Below are 21716 nucleotides of genomic sequence, written 5' to 3'. Positions count from 1 at the left end.
TAGGCATTGTGAGTTCTCCAGAGTTGCGAACACGTCTATTTCTGGGAAGCCCCATTGTGTGAAGACGTCGAAGACGATGTCTTTGTGTAACCGCCAATCGTACTCCGAGGGCAGAGAGAAGTCTCTGCGGAGTTCGTCTGCTGGCAGATTTGAGTTCCCCTGGTACATGTTGTGACAATAGGAACATGTTGTGTCTGAGAGCCCACTTCCAGATGTTCTGGGACAGCTTGGACAGTCCTGGAGAGTGAGTGCCCCCTTGCTTGTGGGGGGTAGTACATGGCTGTGGTGCTGTCCGTGAGGACCATCACTGTCTTCCCTTGTAGGAGTCTCTGGAAGGCTTTTAGTGCCTTGAACACTGCAAGTAGTGTAAAGAAGCCGCAAGCCCAGGTAAGTAGGAAACAGTTTATTTACTTAGTTTCCAGCAGGAAAGCATAAGACCCCCAACACAGTCAGCATCCAGGGTAAAACTGAATAAAGCCAAGCATAAACATTCATGACATATCATTCCAGAATGGTATAAGCACAAGGGATCCAATCTAGAATCACAGATGCCCTGCCTGTCAGAACACAGAAAAGGCATTCGCACGTAGCAACAACAATACATAAAGCATTAGTCCCTTCATATAACACATCCCCCTCCCCTATAAAATAAAAATGTTTATTGATAAAAGCAAACAGCAGTAAAATGAACATCAAGAAGAATAAAATGTAATGCGAATACTCTATCACTTTGCTTTTGCAATTCTGGACAAACACCATATTTGTCCACTTTCCACACACACAGCATTCTTGAAAACTCGTGTAACTAACTGGTTCCGTGTAAAGTGGCTCCCCTTTCTTGGAGATGACCGCCTTCCTTATCCTCACCAAATCTCCAGCTTCCACCACAGTGGTTTTCCTAGGATGTCTCATTCACTTTTTCCACCCATTTATCCTTTCGAACACCCATCTTTTTCTTTACGGCATCCACAACCACATCTGTCGCTCTTGCCCTGCCCAACCAAGCTGGAGCCACACAGGTATTCGCCTTTCAGCCTCTCATAAGTTCAAATGAACTAATTCCTGTTTCTACTCGCAGAGCCATCCTCAATGCATACAACCTGTCTCTCACTGCAACTCTTTTGTCCAAACCACATGCATTGGCTCCACGAATGGCATCCATAATGCATCGATTCACTCTCTCAATCATGCCGTTGACTTGAGGACAATACAAAGGCGTTTGTTTGTGTTTAATTCCACATTTGTGAAGATACTCCATAAACAACTTCCCCACAAATTGTGGACCGTTGTCAGTGAGTATACTTCTAGGTAAACCCTCTCTCTCAAACATCCTCCATGAATTCAATGGTACTCCGGCAAGTAACTTCCCTCAAAATCCTAAATTCCGTCCATCTTGAAAACATATCAACCATGACTAAAATGAATCTTCCTCTACCAGCACCCATGTCAACTGGACCTAGCACATCCATGGATAAATCCTGCCACACTCTCTCTGGTATACTCGTTTTGCCATGGGCTGTGTTACAGCTATCACATTTTTACCTGACTTGATACAATCATTGCACGCACCAACTACTTTCTCAATTTCACGATCAATCCCTGGCCACCAGTAATCAGCTTTAACAACCTCTTTTGTCTTACACACTCCAATATGTCCTTGGTGGGCGCAATTTATTAACTTCTTCCTCAGACTACCTGGAACCACCAACTTATCCCATCTACATAGAAGCTCTCCTTTTACGGACAGTTCGTTTCTCACTTCCCACATTGCCCTTTCTTCGCCAACTAAAAGTCTTTTCTCTGGCCATCCTTCCACCACAAAAGCCATAATACGCTTCCACATTTCATTTAAGAATTTGAATCCACTCTTGTTTCTGTATTATACCTTCCACGGTTGCAAAAACCGTTTCATTCTCACCACACATTACTTCTTCTGTCATCATCTTTATCTTCCAACTTCACCCTCAAGGCATGGTCGGCCTGTACATTCTCTTTACCAGCGACTACTTCTATCTCAAACTTATGACATTGTAGTTTGGTTACCCAGCACGCAACTCTTCTTGAAACCTTGTCAAGACCTTTACTTTCAAAGATCGCCTTAAGTGGTCTATGATCTGTTCTCAGGATAAAATCTTGACCCCAAACAAAATCTTACATTTTCTCTATCTCCCAATGGCATGCCAATGCGTCCTTCTCCAGTACCGAATAGTTCAATTCTGCTCCTCTCAACATGCGGGATGCATGCATTACAATCATTTCTGTGCCATCCACATCCGGCTGCAACATAACTACTCCTATTCCTGTGTCACTGGCATCAACAGCCAGAATAGTTTTCTTTCTCGTATCAGACATTGATAAAGGTTTAGCCATGTCAATTCTTTTTTTCATTTCGAATTCTTTCTGACATTCGTTACTCCATTCAAATTCAATACCTTTCCTTAACAAAGCTCTTAAATTATGGAGTCAGCAAATCTGTCCACAAATCGGTGATAAAACTCAATAGTGCCAAGAAATGATCTCAGTTCAGCCTTATTCACAGGTGTTTGTGTTTTCAAAATCGATTCAACCAAATTTCTTTTCGGTTTTAAACCTTTCTCAGAAATTTCATGACCTAAATAATCCAGTTTGTGTCATAAAAACACATTTCTCGCCCCTCAATGTTATTCCTCTCATTTTGAAAATCTTAAGGACCAGGTTCAATCTTGTCTTCAACTCAGACTCATCCTTCCCACATATCAAAATATCGTCCTGAAAGCACCACACTCCACCAACATCCTTCAACAATCTGTCCATAACCTTCTGGAATACAGAAAACGCTGATACCAATCCAAATGGCATGTGCTTGAACTGATAGATTCCCTCATAAGTAATAAAAGCTGTCCATTTTCTTGAGTCTTCATCTAAACTGATCTGATGATACGCACTCGCCATATTGAGTTTAGCAAAGTATTTTGCACTCCCTATCCTACTCAATAACTCTCCCATATTGGGAAGAGGATGGCGATCCGCTACCACACATCGATTAAGCTCCCTCAAGTCGATGCATACTCTCAAATCCCCATTACTCTTCTTCACCACTACAACAGGGGATATCCATTCTACCGCTCTAGCCGGCTCAATGATTCCCTCTTTCTCCAGTTTTATCAACTCATCACGCACAGCCTTCCGCATAGACAGAGGCAACGGTCTAAGTTTAGAGGCAACGGGACTGCTCCCTCCTTTTATCTCAATCTTGTGAACCATCCCCTTGAGGCATCCCACTTTGGTACAGAATACTTCAGGATATCTAGCTACCATCTCACATTTGGCTCCATTGCTGTTAAGCGCAAATGCATCACTTACATTGAGAACTTGCTCCTCACTATTGGGATCTAATTTGATTCCCAAACCCCTTTGTTCCTTCCAACCCAAAAGAGTTTCACCTCTTTTTGTGACATATTTTCCAGTGTGTCATCCTACCCTTGAACTTGAATTCCGCTACACAACATCCCAAAATTTCTATTTTATCACCATTGTATCCTCCTGGTGTTTTATCGTAGGGAACTAAACGCCTAATATCACCTGCAATTACATTTTCAAAGACAATTTTGGATACCAAAGTAATTTCTGAACATGAATCAGCAAGCATTTTAACTGAATGACCATTTACCCTTGTCACCAACCCTCAACACCCACTGATGGCTTATTTTCTTTAAGAGACAGTTTCGCTACACACTGCAAGGTATGCTCTATTCGCTATACTAATAACCTCATCTAAATTGGGATCATCCTTCAACCAAATTTCCTCTCGTATTTTATCCTTAGAGCAATGAATCATAAATTGATCTCTTATATGTTCTTCCAGTCCACCCCCAAATTTACAATTCAGTGCTAAATGCCTCAAAGCAGTAATAGTCTTCAACAGATTCTCCCTCATGTTGGCACCTCATGCCAAAGTGATATCGCTCCAATACAGTGCTTGTTTTTGATTCAAAATGCTTATCAAGTTTGATTAACGCTAGATCAAAATCATTTGTCCCCTCTTCCAAATCTAACTCAGCAATATCAGGAAGAGTGTCATATATCCTCGGACCTTCATAGCCCAAGAAATGCATTAACATAGCTACTTTGCGTTCTACTGACATTCCATTTCCACACGTGGCTTTAACATAATGAAGAAAACCTTTCTTCCAAGGGGCCCACTTGATTTTTGGCGGGCCTGGTGTAGGCATAAACACCTGAGGACCAGGTACCCCAGACAAAGCCATGTCTGTCTTTCACTCGTAGAAAGTATGAAAAGCAGTAACTTCTATTGGGATTGGAATGCAAGGGAATGCACTCACTGCACCAGCGTCCAAATATTAACTAGGAACTCGTGGAGGTGTGTCAGATGTCACAGAGCCTTAACTCTCCCAATTGAGGAAACGTCCAATTACAGATCCTCTGTGGGACTAGTTTTCCCAGTCAAAAGTAGAGTAGTCTTCCAATTTTAAGAACACTTCCTCATCTGAGAAATCACACTTCGTGCAAAATGTTTTAGGAACACTTCCTCATCTGAGAAATCACACTTCCTGCATAAGTAAAGTAGTTTCCCAATTTTAGGAACACTTCTTCATCTGAGAAATCACACTTCCATCCTCAGGGAACGCACACTTCCTCACCTGCGTTGCGTCTGAGTATCATTCAACTCGCTCGCCTTCCCACAAGCGGCCCTGGGCGAGCCTTCGTTATTTTCCTGTGTTACGCTACTGCCGGCGCCACATCCACGTTCAGGCAGTCAGACTTGAGACTGGAAACTCCGTTTCGAGCCAAACTTGAGGCTGGCACGGGGCTCCTCCAAGCCCCGTGCGGCAGGGCTCGCCTAATCCCCCTCAGACAAACTTTTCCAGCGTCTGATGGTGTGAGCTAATCCACAAACTCAGGGGATAGTCCTCCTGGATGCCGGGTCCCGCAGGCCACCCTGGACCTTTCTTCTCCAGCACCTCTTTTGGGCAGTTGGGGGTCCTGGCTTCAGCAGGGATTTATCCTTATCCCATCCTTGACGCCATTGTAAAGACGCCGCAAGCCCAGGTAAGTAGGAAACAGTTTATTTACTTAGTTTACAGCAGTAAAGCATCAGACCCAACACAGTCAGCATCCAGGGTACAACTGAATAAAGCCAAGCATAAACATTGATGACATATCATTCCAGAAAAGTATAAACACAAGGGATCCAATCTAGAATCACAGATGTCCTGCCTGTCAGAACACAGAAGAGGCATAAGCACTTAGCAACAATAACAATACATAAACCATTAGTCCCTTTATATAACAAGTAGCTCTAATAAGTTTATGTGCTTCAAAGCTATGCTTGGAGTCCAAACTCCGTGAGCAGTCTGATGGGATAGGTGAGCCCTCCATCCCGTGAGGGATGCGTCTGTGGTTAGAGTGGCTTCCACTGCGGGGGTGGCAAATGGTTTCCCTATTAGCAGGTTTTCCTTCAACCACCACCGTAGCGAGAGGACCAAGGCCTGCGAGACCACCACTAGATCGTCCCATTGTCCGCTGGCCTGACACCACTGGCTGTTGTGCCACTCTAGCATTGGGCGCAGGCGCACGTGAGGTACCAAATAAATAAATGACGCCATCATTCCTAGCAAGTGCATTGCTTTGCGTACCGTCACCTCTCGACCGGCCACATATTGAGGGATCTGAAACAGCATATTTTGGACCCTCTCGTTGGAGGGGAAGACGAGGCCGTCCTTTGTTCGAATTAGAGCCCCTAGGAATTGTTTGATTTGGCTGGGGTCTAAGCTGGACTTCTTCACGTTGATGGAGAATCCCAGTTGCAACAAAAGGTCTATCTTCCTAGTGTATGAGATGTCTCGTAGGACTCCCCTGTTATGAGCCAATTGTCGAGGTAAGGGTATGCCGGTATGGACAACCTGCGCAGGTGGGCCGCTGCCACTACCTTTGTGAATACCCTTGGTGCAGACGCTATGCCGAAGGGTAGCACTCTGAACTGGTAGTGTTTGCCCTCTATCATCAAAATATGAAAGTATGCATCTTTCATGTCTAGTGTTGTCATGTATTCCCCCTGAGATAGCAAGGAAATTACCTCCTGTAATGTTACCATACGAAAATTTTTGTGGTTTTACAAATTTGTTCACTGGGCGCAGATCTAGTACAGGGCGCATGGTTAGGTCCTTTTATGGGTACAAGGAAGTACACTGAATAAATACCTTCCATTACCTGAGATAAGGGCACAACCTCTATTGCTCCTTTCTGTAGCAGCTGTTCTACTTCTTGCAGGAGGATGATGAGGCGTTCAGGTGACAGGCGTCATCCCCTTGGAGGTCTGTAGGTGGGGGACCGATTGAACTCTATACAGTACCCGTGGGCTACCCACCGGTCTGATGTTATTCCCTCCCATGCTGATAGGAACGATGTTATCCGGCCCCCAACCGGAGACGCATGGGAGGGGACCCGAACCTTCGGGTCATTTGGTGTTACTTGCAGGGGTGCCTCTGGGGCTGGAGCCCCGGCCTCCGCCCTTGCCACAGTGTTGTCCTCTTTGGTTATACTGGTTACCGGTACCCTGATTAGAGGGCCAGTTCCCCGCAGTGTAATGCTGTTGCTGCTGTTGGCGTTGGCCACGAAAAAAGCGCTTGTTCCCAAATCCCCGCCTGTTTGGAGGCTTTGAGATTTGGTCTAAGGTCTTTATGGTGTTGAATTATTTCTTTGCATTTTCCAGTGCGTCGTCCACTGCCCTTCCAAAGAGATTTGACTCTTCTATTAGCTTATTAATGAGTGATGCCTGCGTTTCTGCCTTGAAACCGGAATTGCGAAGCCAGACGTAACGCTTCAGCAGAATTCCCTGCACCAAAGAACGGCCAGCAGTTTCTGCCGCATCAAGAGTGTTCTTAATGATGCTCTGGTTGACCAGAGCTCCTTCTGCAACTATAGCCAATAAGCGAGTTCTTAGAGGTTCAGGGGCTTCTTCGATTGTCCTGCTTAAGCTTTCCCCATTGAGCATCAGCATAGCTTGCCAACAATGTATTATTGGCAATCCTAATTGAAAACGCTGCCGAGGCGGAAATTCTTTTGCCCAAGGCATAAAGCTTTTTCCCTTCTTTATCTGGGGGTGCCTTGCTGGTTGACAGTGGAACCCCCATCCCTCTTCCTTGTGTTAGTCACCACTAATGAGTCCGGGACTGAGCGACCCCTGATATATAATGGGTCTAACAGAGGGTGAGAACAATTTCTTGGATTGACCCCTCTTACCAGCGCAGGGGTGGACAGCGATGGGGTGAGTCGTCTCTTAACCAAGGCGAGGATAGGAATAGTTTGACTAGTGGGAGTTTTTTCCATTAATAATCCTTTCGACGAAATCAGTATCTGGGGTGACTTCCCCAGTTTCAACTTCAAAATGCGCTGCTGCCTTCCTCGCGCATTGAAGGTGGGCTGATAGTCTACTGGAGATGGGTTCCTGACCGGTGTGGTCAGAGGAGAAGAAATGTCTATAATGTCGGGGTCTGTAGACCCTGATGGCGACTGCCAGGGCTGTGAGCCACCTTCACCTGGGTCCTCCTCGTAGCCCTCCTCACCTATGTTAGTATCATCATGAAAACCTTCTTTCTCTTGTTGGTCTTCATTATTCACAAACTCATCCTCTTCCTGGAAGTGAGAGTCCTCTTCAGTGAGGTCGTAAGAGTTCATGTCTTCCTGTAGGGGGTTAAAGAGCTTCGGGTATTTAGCCCATGGCCTCTCCTGGAGTGCCTCCCTTGGCCTCTTGGGTGTCCCATTTTCTGGGATGGCCATGAACCTGTCTAGCTTGTCCATACATGACTGGAACCTCTCCACAGTCCAGTAAGGTAGGCCAGAGCGGTCTGGGAGTGAAAAGGGAGTTTCCTCTCCCTGTAGTTGCTTAGTTCTGTCCCATAGCGTCAAAGATAGAGTCCCTTCGCCTTCTGAGAAACCTTCTCGCTGGCTAGGGTCTTCTGTCGACGGTGGGAGCTGTCCCAGCCTACCCTCCGGCATCCTCACGTTTCTTTGGCCTTGTGAGCGGTTTTCGACGTGTCACCCGCCGTCTGTCTCTGGCCGTCTTTAGAAGCTATACGTGCGAGGCTTTCGGTGATCAGCTTCTCCGTCGAGGGATCGCTCGGCGGTGCCGAGTCTTTACTGGCACCGTATGCACTCTTACGAGGCGCGTCGCCTGAGGATTTGGGGTTAACACCCTTATTTACAGAAAGCCCAGTCGCGGTGGCGGGGAGGGCTTGCGACCCTTACGGTCGGCGGAAGACGCCGGTGGACCAGACGCCTCCGTTGACGCTATGGCTGCCTTCGTCTTCGACGAATGTGTGCCGGGGGGTATGTGCTTGTGTGTTTTTCTGTGTTCGTCCTTGTCGCCGGGGTGTTCATCCCCATAAGCGGGGCGTGAGCCTGGCTTGTCGGGGCCAGGGACGGACGACGAGGAGCGGGAACGCTCCTTCGAGAAGTCTACAACCTCCATTGCGGAGGCCGTGTAATCACTGTCCTCATCACATTCGGCGGCGGCAGCTGGCGAGGAGTCAGACCTAGACATTGCATAGGCTGCCCACCTTTTGACCCTGCGGTCCTTTAAAGTTTTGGGTTTAATTAACTTACAGGCCGCACAGCCGTCCTCTTTGTGATCGAGGGGCAAGCAACAGTTACACCGTTTATGCTTGTCCTTCCAGGTAAACTTGCCCTTGCAACACGGGCAAAACCTAAAGGGCGTCCTCTCCATAGCTGAGGGCATGAAATGTGATTACGACCTCGAAAGAGGGAGGGGAAGAGAAAGGCATTCTCAGAGTGAAATAAAGAAATGACCAACAACCCCACTCTCCCTACTATGTTAGGCCGGCGAGGCCAGGCCACGTGTTCGGCAGCGCCGAAGGATCTCCTCCGCTCATCCCTCCGTCGAAGATCTTGCTTGGCGGAGAACAGCTTGGCAACTACGTTGAGGGAGGGATCTATGAGATAGTTAATAATAATAAACGACCAAGGGTTGAGGAAATGATTTCGCAATGTCTCTCGAGGAGCTGCGCATAAAGGCGACCAATAACTGGGCGGAAAAAAACAATCTGAGGGACCTCGACGCGTGAGGGGTTGTGGGTACACTGCACGTCACTGTAGGGATAGTGTTACAGACACGCCTTGTCGACGTCCCCTTTTCGACTACGAAAAACTAAATGCAATACTCTTCAGTGACCACTGGATGTCGAACTATGCACAGCATGTGATTCTAAGCAGATTAACAAACATCAGAAAAAGAGATTCACAAGCCTCAAATATATTTAGACACAAACACACAATTACTAAAGGAACAACCACTTTTTCCAAGACACACACGCAGCCTTATGCCAAGCTATCTGTTCAAGGATAATCCTAGTTTCAATATATGGCACAGCTGATAACTACATTTTCAGCACCTACAGGGTTCTAAAATGCCAGGAGCAGGGAGCCCTACGAGAGACTGGTTGGCTTGACAACAACAGCTATTAGGAGTTACATTTAGATCCCCAGGCAATCTGGTACTATGAAAACATATGTAGCATGTGTTTTGGAAGGTGTATCCATGAGCATTAGGACACATCTCGAAGTGGTTTAAAGCATATGTGGTCATATATATAATTGACAATTACAGTTTATTTAATGTGGGAATTACATATTACAACTCGTGGTTCCCAGTTACCTCCCGTTTACTGTGCGATGCCAAACACCAAGTAGCTACTTTCAGCTGCTGCTAGTCCAACCCATATTTAGATCCCTGAACCCGGTACCTTCAGCTGAATTAAATATGAGGCAAGGTAGCATAATCTCACTGTATACCTCACAAGTACAATTTTATCTGTCAAGTTTATACGGCATCACGCACAGTAAGCCAAATGCGTTATGGCTCTCAAAAGGAGGGGTTTAAAAATACAATAAAGTGGGATGTGGAGACAAAACAGTCCTTGAAGCAAAAGAAATAGCAAGATTAACAGTTTAACGTTAGCGGAGCCACAACAGCATACGTGTGATCCTGAGCGCCACGAAAGGGATGTCAAATACACACTGTGCTGTAACTCACCTCTGCATACTTAGCCGGAATGTCAGCCTTTTCTATTCCATAATGATGTTTGCAACCGGTTGCTGCGGCTACCTGAAGCACAACTTGGCCAACACCTAAAAACAAGAAGAAAAAAAACAGCAAAGTTAAGGGGAGAAAAAAAAAATAACTAAGCATGCTGGTTAGAGTTTGCTAGCAAGCCGTTAATCAAAAAAGTCAAGACTATCTATATTTATAAAAGTGAAAACGTGTGGGTTTGTGGCAAAGCATTCCTTCTACAATTTTACATTGTTTCACTAATCTGTACCAAACTTTGCATAGTTACCCGTTAGGACCTTCGGGACATTACAGACTACAAGACATTTGGACACCCCACCAATTTCCTCAGATTTCAGCACCTTCACACACGAAACAGTCGCCTGAAATCGGCGAAACATCAATGTTGTAAAAGGATTGGTCCTTAGCCCTAGAATGCACTGTTTCTGGGAAATTTGCACTGCAACAAACTGCATCACGCCAGGGTGTGGCAAGCGGTGGGACGAGAGCACAGTGGGTCCCAGTATCCAGCAGCACACCAACTCTCGCCTTCTGGCCGCCACCACTCCCCACCCGATCCCATTCCACTTCCCCACCAATGTCTGCTCCAGGTTATGACAGCCACACATGTCCATTCTCAGTGCAATTTACTTCAGAGCGCAAGGCACATCAAGCGATAAACGAATCGGCAAACAGATCTACAGGATCATTGATTTTCAACAATTGATGAGTGTTGTCATGTCTGTTCACAGAACATGTTCAACTAATGGGTACATTTTGCTAGTTTATTATTAAAACTCAATCAGCCTTGCACAAGGTCACGGATTTCTTTATTTCAACTAGCAACATTTGATTAAAAATACAGGGACTTGGAGGGAGGGTTGAACAGGCGTGGAGGAGGGTCGTATACATTGGAGTTTTGGAGGTTGAGGGAGGGCTGCAAGACAATGTTGAGCTGTGTGTTTTAGACAGTTGGGTTAGTGTGTGGTCGGCCTCGCTAGGCCTACTCTCGCACCAGCGTGTGGCTCTGATTTGGGCAGTGTGCGGCATCGTGTCTATCCTGTGGGTTGGATGCATCCATAATTGGGAGGTCACTCACGTATGGACGGTGCAGCTGGGTTCAGGTGTGGAAATATATACAAATAGTGATTTATTTTGTGTACACTAAGGTTATAAAAAATAAGGCAAGTAATATCCACACATTAATAATCACAGTAGAATAAAAAGCAGCACACTAATTCAAAATGTAAAGCAACACAAAGTTAGAGAAACTAATGATACTTAATAGCAAACAGTAGATCAACTATTGTAACTGCAATAAGTCCTGAGTAACAAATCTTTGCAAGTCCATCCCTATGATAAGTGAGTCTCAGAGTCAAGGGGGGCACTGGGAGATCCAGTGACCAATGGTGGAGGAGGAAGGAAGCAGGCAAGTAGCAGACAAAGCATAGTCTATGAAGGTGTTTACAGATCTTGTAGGTAAGTTATTTTCTAAATTTAGAGTCCCAATGGGTGGTTCACCCCAATGGGACTCAGGGTGTCCTGGAGGGAGGTGCAAGTAACAGCTTAACTGCAGCTTTCCAAGAACACAACAGTGAGACCAAGTTAAGTACCTAGGCTCGGGACAGTACCTTTTCAATCAAGAACTTGAATCAGCAGGTTGGTCCCCAAGATGAGGCTACAGTCGCCCCCGGTTCAGATTTCTGTGCTTGGATGGCTGTTCTGGGCCTGGATGGCTAAAGAAGGAACTTTAGAAGTAACAGACAGATGCACTCTAGCAGTGGGACACCCAGCAGTGGTTTTTCACAGCAGTGGTGCCTTGGAGCCCTTCACAGGCTTCAGTACAGCAACGGTTGTCATCCGGTAGACTTCTCTTTAGTTCTCGGTCCGCAACTCGAATGAGAAGACCTCTGGGAGCAGAAAAGTGTCACTGCAGGCCCAGAAGGATGCCCACAAGGTTCCAGCCAAAACTACCCTTTGCACCGCAAAATGGCGCAGGTCGCAGAGTATTGGGATTTTTGCAGCCTGTAAGGGAAAGGTAAGGGTTGAAGCTCGTCGTGGGATGGCACAAAAAGCAGGTAGTCATTAGACTGTTTAGGCCCACCAGTCCATGGGAGGAAGTAATCTACAAATGATCTTCCCTATCGCTCAGAATTCCGAGTCGGGTTGTCAGCGATCACACAACGACTCTTGCCGTCACTTGGAAGTTGTTTGACAGCATTCTTCGAATTCCTCTGCATCTTCAGTCCAGTGGTAGACTGAGGTTCAGCTCCACGACCCTCACCTTTTATGCAAGAAAACAGTACATTAATCACCAGACAAGCCTCAAGCAAATCTGGGGGTTGGGGGCTGTCCAGTGAGACAGCCAGCCTCCCAATTCCAACTGGTTCCAGGCAGGCACACTGAAGGACAAAGACATGGTGAGGTTTGGGTACCTCCCCCATTTTCTGTCCTTTCAGACGCTCAGAGCCATGGCAGGATTTTCATGGCAATTCCGCCAAAGATAAAAGACCAATCAAGGCCTCCTCCGCCCAGGCAGGTAGTAGGCTCAAGTGTTAAGTTATGAAGAGGGCTTAAAAAATAGTCAATTTTAGGCAAATGGTGAGCCAAGTGTCCCAATCACAACTGCGAAGGCAGCCTGTGACAAATGTCCACCAAAAGTTGTCCAAAAAGGTACACTGCCACCAGCCTGTCAGATGAACTTGTAAATTTAACTAAAAGTTACTGGAACAGTGAGAAGGGAGACAATGTTTCCCCCTCAGCACGCCACATAAGTAGGGGGTGCTACTCTCAAAATAAAATGCAGGAGGGACAAGATGGTGTCCCCCAGCTCTGGTAACCTATGCTAACAAAGGTAAAGTAAAAAGGAAAGCTCAAGGAGCTTCCAGCAACACTGCACATAAAGTACTGTGTGCTGCATTTATAAAACGTAGATGCCAGAAAACATGGAGGCAAGCATAAACAAAAGAGGTTCCTCAGGTTAGAGCAAACTAATGAGTGAGTGTGGAGAGAGTCCGACCCACACAGGAGAATTAGATTAAAAACACAAGTGTCCAGCAGAAAGTGCTGTGGGACTCACAGGTGAAGAGAATTATAATAAAAAAGGAACTCTACTTTAACAATAGAATACAAACGAACATACATTAAACCCTCAGTTTAATTAGTAGCCAATGTAGTTCTTCCAGACCTGATGCTATGGGTTAAAACATACTTTCCCCAAGATGCATTCTCGCAGCTAAGAATTTTGTGCGCCCAATATATAATCTGTTGCTAAAATCTGGTCTGGAAGAAATAAATGGGCTTATCAATGTCACCCAATGAGGGACAGAAAAAGGCAGGAGAATTTTCAGCCTGCTCAAATGAAAACAGCAATTTTTGTTAACCATGGAATAGATTTGTGGCTCCAAGGAGAGAAGAGTAATGTGTTGTCTCATACTTCCCACTATTACCATTAGCATAGTCTCCAAGCACTCACGTAGCTCTGTAAGAAAGAAGGCAGGGTGAATTAATGAGGGAAATGACTGTGGTTGTGCTCTTCTGTTCATGCTTGAGGAACCAGGAGGAACTGGCATCAAGTGCAAGTTGGTTTTCTAAGTGAGCTTTGATTGTGTGCAGTGGCCTTTTGTATCCAGAAGGATGAGGCCCACTATCAGGAATTGTGTGTAGGGGGTGTGTGGTGTAGGGTGTTGTGGGTGGGTGGGTGTGTGTGTGTGTGTGTATAACTTGGCTGGCCCGTAGGGCATGTGTGGTACTTGGAAAGTATGCAGGAGAGGAGCAGGTGTGGTTAGTACCATGGCTACTCAATGTTTCTAAAGTGCAATACCTTGGTTACATTCACAATACTTCTGAGTTGTTATACCTGGGCTAACGCTAATGATTCTTCAAAGTGCAATAATTAAAGTTACACACTGTAGTGACTAGAGCACTGTCCCCTTTTCTCCATCCTTTTGGGCGTCCCCCAACATGGGTACAATACCAGAACCTTCGGCATGGAAAAATTGAGCTTCCCCTTTAAATTTAGTGTAGCGCCCCAGGACACAGCCTTGGGGGGGGTTGGAACGTCCCGCCTAGGCCCCGTCCTCCACCGCCTCACCTCAGACCCCTTTGATTACATCGGACGCTTAGATAACTGGCTACACCCATTACGTATTAGCCATTGGGATACTGGCAGGGTAAGGCGGGTGGGATTTATAGAGGAAAGGGGACTATGGACTATGAGTACTCTAGTCAGTCATTGTGGTGACTAACTTTAATTACTCATACATCCCATCCCCTTTCCTCCATCCTTGTGGGCGATTCCATTGAACAAGAAAATGGGATGGAGCTGTGATAACCTGCCGCATATCTAGGATGAAGCGAAAACGTTCAGAACCGCCGGACGAAACTCTGCATCGCGCCTGGAGCTAGTCTTCAGCGAGTAGTGCTTACAGTAGGCCAACAAGTGGCCCAAGTAGCCGTCTTGGTGTAGACCTATCAAGAAGTAGGTCTCTGAAACTTGCTGCAGTGACCTTGGCTCTGACCACATGGGCATGAATGCCCTAGTCAACAGGTCCAACCGGTCCAACAGGTCTGTACGTGACTGTGAAGCCATGGAAGCCTAGGAGACTAGGGAGGAGCCCCCAAGAATTCAGGGCCCTCTGTTACGACAGTTTTTTTTAAGTCCAACTAAGTGCTTAGTAAAATCATTCAACTGAGAGTACAAGAATCCACTCTTAATATAAGGCTGTACAACCAGAGTTCAGGGTAGTGTTGACAGAGCAGCCAGGCGTATCTTAGGAGGAGAGAGGGTTGTAGAATCACTACAACGAAATTGTAATACAAATGGTCCAAAGAAACACCAAAACACTTATGTATTGTGAAAATAAATGATTTAAGTACAAGTAGGCCCAGATAAATTTTGGGGGAAACTCGTACTGTCAAATTATATATAACCACAATTCTAAAAACAAAAACACTGCTTGCAGGTACACAAACCAAAGCATATAACCTTATTTGTAACACCTAACCGTAGTTCAAGGGAAGTCAAACCCTACCATACACATTCAGTATAGGTCACACCTATTCTTGGGGAGTAAAACCTTAAGTTACTTTCAGATTACTTTACAGTAATTCAAGGATAGTAGACCCCAACAGTGTACTCAACAAGATATCACTTAGTAGATCAACTGGACAATATACTTTTCTGAATAGCGGAACACTTATTCTAGTAACAGTAAAAACCTATAACTCTGATTCAGGATAACAGTTATTCTAGGTGAGTTGGACCTTGGGGCGTAATATTCAATGACAGTTGCTTTTCAGTTCACAGACTAATGGAAGCAATAGCTCATCTTATTTTTGTATGGCACACAGCTATGCAAGTAAAACCCTCTATATACTTTTGTAAGGAGCTACCAGCAACCTAAAAGGTAAGTATGACCTAGGCAGACTTATTATGGACAGGCTAACAGCAAGTCAGGGGAAGCAGGACCCAATTGGGTACACTCATACAATTATCCTAACAGGAATAATAAAGTGAAACCAACAGCATCACTTTTGGGAAGAAGGGAGCCCAATTCACAGGTAAGTTAACCTATTTACTTTCTGTTAGAATGGCGAGACAGTTTCTAAGGAAGAACAAGACACTTACCCCTGGTAACGTAACTTCAACTGGATCTTCGTCCCACATATTCCTCATCTAGTATATCTTCATTTCCAGCTTTAGCTGCTTGCTTTGGCAAAAAACGTTCTCTCGGCAAAGAGCGCTGTGCGTTGAGACGGTCGACTATGTCCCTCGAGGGCTTCCATCTCGGCTGACGTCATAGTCTAGTACAAATACCAGGTGCAGCACCCGTTTGCTTCAGTTCTGGGTTTTTTCGGCACCATATGCAAAACAGCCTTGATAAGTGCCTTTAAATGATCAGACCTTAAAAGAGCGCAAGGTCCAAAGCTCGGAAATTCTACAGTCGTGTAGGTTGGGAGGGCAATAATGAATACGTGGGAGGAACATCCATCCGAAAGAACATTACCAGGGATAAGTAACTTGTTCTTCGAATGGATTGTGTCCGCCCACATATTCTTCAACTATGATAGACTCCCAAAGCACTATTAGGTTCTTTTGGAGGAGGGTGTAAGAATTAAGAGTCGTATGTCCAGAATGGAGCATAGCACTGCCTTCCCAAATCTTCCTTCATTGTTGGAAGTGCCCAAATCAATGCTTTGTGAACTTGTGGCAGGTGGACCAGGTAGCTGCCTTGCAGATGTCCTGCATCGGAACTCCTCTATGAAGGGTAGAGGAAGTTACCATGCCACTAATGGAATGAGCCCTTAAACCCTCTAGGGGATTTTTCCCAGCTAGCATGTAGTACTCCAAAGTAGCCAGTATGATCCATCTAGATAGGGTCTGGTTGGTGACTGACGAACCTAGTTTCTGTCCTGTATATCCAATGAAAAGTTGATCATGCTGCCGCAACTTTGCCATCCTCAAAATATAAAAGCTTAGAGCTCTCCTCAGGTTGGGTCTATGGAATCTTTCCTCTTTGCCAGGTTGAGGTGGAGGATAGAAAACCGGAAGCACAATTTTCTGCGCTAAATGGTAATCTGATCCTTTTTTCTACCGAAGATTGGGTTTGACCCAAGGACAACTTTATCCTTGTAAAAACTGGTAAACAGTTTCACAGGATAATGCCTGCAACTCACTCACCCTGTGGGCTGATGTTATTGCTACTAACAAAATGGTTTTGTAATGTGCAGTCTTAAAGAGCAGGAATGAGTAGCTCGAAATGAGCGCATGTCAAAAACTTTAAAACCAAGTTAAGGTCCCAAGTTGGTACTTGGAATGGTGTAGGAGGAAACACATTTGTGAGTCCTTTAAGAAATTGAATTAAGGATATTCTGAATCAAGATGCCTCTTCCAAAATGGGCTTGAATATGGAAAGCACTGCTAGATAACCCTCGACTGTTCCAATCTGGAACCCCAGATTTGCCAAATGTAGCAGAAAAGTTAACACTAAGGGTATCGCATTGAAAAAGGGTCCACATCCTTTTCCCTACACCAGCTGCAGAACTTGTTACAATGGCAGCGGTATAGGGATTTTGTTGCTGGCTGAAAGCAAAATCTCCATTATGTCATCCGGGAGGTCCCAATCCTTGTATCTCAGCCTCTCAAAAAAGCATGTGTAAAGGGCGAGTGTCTTGACTTCAAGATGGAGAACCCGACCCTCCACTCACCAGAAAAGGTCCTCTCTTTTCTGGAAAACTTATTGGAGGGCAGATGGGCATGTCCAGAAGGTCCGGGTACCACGTCCTCTTGGCCCAATCCGGGGCAATTAGGATCATGGATTTCCCGGAATTTCTCAACCTCCTGATGACGTGAGGAATAACGGGGACTGGAGGAAATGCATAGATGTGGAAATTCCCATTCCACTATGAACGCGTCCCCAAGAGCTCCACTTGGAGGAACTTCCCTAGAGCAATACAGTTCGCACTTCTGGATGACATTGGCTGCGAACAGATCCACTTGAGGGGTTCCCTAAAGGATGACTATCTCTTGAAGGACTTCCTGAGCTAGTTCCCACTCGTGGGAGACACTGCTCTGCCTGCTCAAAGCATCAGCAGCAGTGTTCTCCTTGCCAGCTAGGTGAACTGCCGAAAAAGACTCCTCCTTGAATTGCCTGGAACCAGAGCTGCATTGCTTCTCTGCACAGTGGTAGTGACCCTACGCCTCCTCTTTTGTTGACTTCGTACAAGGCCACTACAATGTCAGTCATCAGGGCATTATTTCCCGGTACAGAGGGCAGAAAGGCCTACAGCACCAGTCTGATTGCCCTCAGCTCCAAAAGGTTGATGTGTAGTTTGGACTCTGATGGAGACCAACGACTGCTGATTGTCAGTTTGTTGGAGTGGGCTCCCCACCCCATGGGTAAGGCGTCCGTCACTACGGTTATCTCCGGCCATGGTTGCAGAAAGGTTCTCCTTTCAGAATGTTGTCCTCACAGGGCCACTGCTGAAGGTCCTGAGAGAGTGCTTGGAATTTGAAGGTCTGACATCCTTCCTGAGAATTGGGACCACTGTGTTCTTAGAGCCCATTGAAGGGATCTCATTTTCAGGCGAGCCGCTAGCACCAGGAAAATGCAGGATGCCATGAGGTCGAGCAACCTCAAAGGTCAGAGGCCGGAAGACGCTGGGTGACCATCTGCAAAATGTCTTGGGCCCTCACCCCGGGTGGCGAGGCTTTTCCCCAAGAATGCATCCAGTACTCCTCCAATGAATTGGAGTCTGAGACGGTATCATGTAAGACTTCTTGTAATTGAGGGAGAAGTCCAGTCGGTGGAGGGAGTGGCAGGTGATAGAGATGTTTCTTGGCCCTGTTCAAGTGAACGTGGCCTAATCAGCCAATTGTCCAGGTAGGTGTGAATCCCCACCCGCCCCACTCTACTTAGACTTGCTCCCAGCACTGCCATTAACTTGGTGAAAAGCCTCAGGCGGAGGTCAGCCCGAATGGCAGAACTCGAAAAATGCTAATGAGAACCGCCTCCTGTGCTTGAGATGGATTGGCACATGTAAATAAGCATCCTCAAGGTCCAATGACACCATTCACTCCTGGAACTGAAGGGCCTTAAGGATCTGAGAAAGTGACCATCTTAAACTTGTCCTTCCAGAGGAACTTGTTCAAGTATCTCAAGCCCAAGATAGCTCTGTCTTCCATCCTTCTTGGGGATTAGAAAATGGGGAGAATGTCATCTTCTGTTTCTCTCCCTCACAGGTACTGGTTCTAAAGCAACCTTTGTCGAGCAGGGTCAAAATTTCCTGCAATAGGAATGGATCAGCAAATGGTTCCCGGTGGATGATCCCGAGGTCTCAGTAGCCCATGGTTACTGCCTTCCCTTCATACAGTTTCCAGTGCCCATGCATCCTAAGTAATGCCTTGCCATTCTTTCATATGCTGTGACAGTGCCTCCCACCGGGGTGTCGTGTATCAAGACCTCAGAGTGGTTTTGAGGCCCTGAAGCAGCAGCTGATGGTATACACGCTGCTGCTTGGGTGGGCTTTGCACCTCTCCCACCACAAGGGAATCTTCTTGGCCTCTTTGACCAGCCTGTCCTCTCGCCCTTCCAACTCAGTAGTAGCGAAAAGACCTACCCCCTCCAAGATGATGTGCTGGGGTCAAAAGGCTGTGGCTGCCTGACGGCAGCACTTAAGAACTTGGCTGCTGACTTTGAGGTCTGCAGCTTTTCAAGGCTTTCATCAGCCTTATTTCCAAATAAATGGAAGCCGTCAAAGGCCACATTAAAGAGTCTGGATTGTACATCAGGTGCATAGCCCAACTTCCTCAACAACGCAAATCTGTAGGACAGTGCTTGCCGCCATGGCGCTGCCGACGCTGTCAGCAGTGTCCAGACCTGATTGCAGAGACTATTTACCATCCCTTTTAAAGGTTCATGAAGCCTATTTCCTCACCATCAGGGATGTTAACAGCCGCCATTGCTATGCAGTCCCACAGGGTGAATGTGAACTTTGCCAGGGCAAATGTGGAATTAGCAGACTTTAAAGCAATGCTGCTAGCAAGAAATATGTTTATTGCACAAGTCAAAGCATTTGTCATCCCTATCAGGGGGTATGGTTGGGTAAACTGCTGGCTTGGAGGCAGATGTAGCTGCCTGTACTACTAGTCTTTCCGGGGTAGGATGAATTAACAGGTAGCCAGGATCGCTACTGATGGCCTGTATTTTTTCGGTCCATTTTTTGTTTACTGAGGGGCTGGACTCAGAAGCCATCCAATTTGCCACAACCCTTTTTTGTACTGCCACATGGAATGGTAAAATAGGATCATTTTGAGGACCCTTGTCCAAAAGATCAATCGTCCTGTTCAAATGCAGGAGCTGGACTACTCCGGCCCCGGAATTCCATCACTCTGGTCATTAGGGTCCTGTAGGATGCAATCAGCCGGGTCTGGTTTCCCAAAATCTAGTTCCCGGGAGGGGTCTACCCCACTGGCTGTCTGTAGGGTATCATGTTCCCTAACCTTGGTCTCTTCTGAAATAAAGGATTCAGGTATTAGTATTCTTCTGAATACTAAGGTTATCAATTGGAGACTTCTGTGGAGAGGCCCACCAAAAAGTGGAACAAAGGGCTCGACCTGGGTTGGAATCACAGAAGAGAACAAACGCCATTTTAGAATAGAGTCCTGGCAAAAAATACCAACTGGCGAATTAATATTAAATAAACAAGCTGTATGCTCGAGACTAGGAGAATTAAATAATTAAAGTTGGTAGCCTCGAATAATGGGAAAATCCCATAGGAAAATATTTGCGGTCGAATATAAAAAGTAGGGGTATCAGGTTTCATAGCCCTCATATTGCAGTCAATGTTTCTTGATTAAACAATTATTAATTTAACAGTTTGAGTAAGCCTGTTAGGCAGAAACCTGTGCAGTTCCCTTTGGGACCACTGCAAAAGATTTAAGACTACAGGTGTTTGGCAATAAACCCATATGGTAGCAGTCTGTACCACACAGATTCACTTGTTAGCTGTGGCTGAGCAGTCAGACTTCCCTCAAGAAGAGTTAGGCGGTATACAGAGTATTCACAATACGCCAAGAGAACACAATAGAACAAGTAAACACTGACCAGGGCTTGGTGTAAAAGAGATACAATTATTTATTGAAAACCACATCTAGAAAAACACACAGGCACCAATAGTAAGCAATTCAAAAACACGGTCACTAAAAGATATACACTCCCTTAAAAGAATATTAGACAAGTCTTAAGTAAAGCCCCACTTATTTTCAGACAGCAGTGAGCGCTTAACGTAGATGGCACTCTAATAGTTCGTTTTTAAAAGGGAGAGAAACGCAGAGAACAAGTTGAAACAGATCCCAACACTTTTACAAGAACATAACAAGAGAGGAAGCCAAAGTAAAACCGTGAAGTTAGAGTTCAATAGGCCGGATCCACTTTGAGGATCAAACGAAATGTGTCCAAGGTCACACGGTTGCAGTGCACAAAAGTCTTGTAATGGTTCAAAAAGGAGTTGGACCAAAGAAAGGGACCAGTTAGAGGGTCAAGGCGGCCAGCCTTGTCCAGAAGGTTAAGGAGTCATTACCTTGTAGCAATCTTTAGAAAGGGAGGCCTGGCAGACACGGTACCTTAAAGTGGTGAGAAGACTCCAGCGGGGGCAGTTGTTCCTGGCAGCGGATGCAAGTTGGTGCTTCGTCTGGGGGAAGAGAGTATCTCGTCGGGGAGGAAGACAGGAGTCCGTTGCACTGCCAGGGAAGAAACCAGCCGCGGAGTTTCTCAGGTACAAGGAGCGGTCCGTTGATTCGCGATTCAGTGGTGAGTGGCTATCCGGCAGCCGGAGTGCTTGGCACGGGCAGTTCGACCACAAACCGGTCTGGGGTGCGAAGAAAGAAGGTAAAACTGGTTGTGCCCACCAGTCAGGGGAAGAAGCCTCTCCAGCCGGCAGATGATCTCTGTCGTCGGGAAGTGGTGAGTCGGTTCAGCAGGGCTCCACCGGTGGTGTCGTCGTGGTAGGTCGGCTCACCTTCTCCCTCGTCGGATTCTCAGGTCATGTGGCGACTTCTGAAGTTCCAGTCCCCAAAGCCCTGCTTTTATGCAGCATACCCCCATTCACTCAGCCTAGCCGTCAATCAAATATGCTAAGTGGTGAACCG

At 46.1% G+C, this 21716-nt stretch overlaps 1 protein-coding gene across 3 annotated transcripts in view; it reads right to left on the bottom strand.

The window, feature by feature from the left end:
* Nucleotides 1-21716, bottom strand: part of DOT1L (DOT1 like histone lysine methyltransferase) — a 1510259-nt gene that overhangs the window by 1338744 nt on the left and 149799 nt on the right. For all 3 annotated transcript variants that reach the window (XM_069649513.1, XM_069649515.1, XM_069649514.1), the window contains one exon: nucleotides 10052-10146. In XM_069649513.1, the coding sequence (XP_069505614.1) occupies nucleotides 10052-10146 (95 nt within the window). The remainder of the gene's footprint in view (nucleotides 1-10051; nucleotides 10147-21716) is intronic.

This window comes from Ambystoma mexicanum, chromosome 1p (genome assembly GCF_040938575.1).
Source record: "Ambystoma mexicanum isolate Mex_15411 chromosome 1p, UKY_AmexF1_1, whole genome shotgun sequence".
NCBI lineage: Eukaryota > Metazoa > Chordata > Amphibia > Caudata > Ambystomatidae > Ambystoma > Ambystoma mexicanum.
This window is presented reverse-complemented; position numbering and strand designations above follow the sequence as displayed.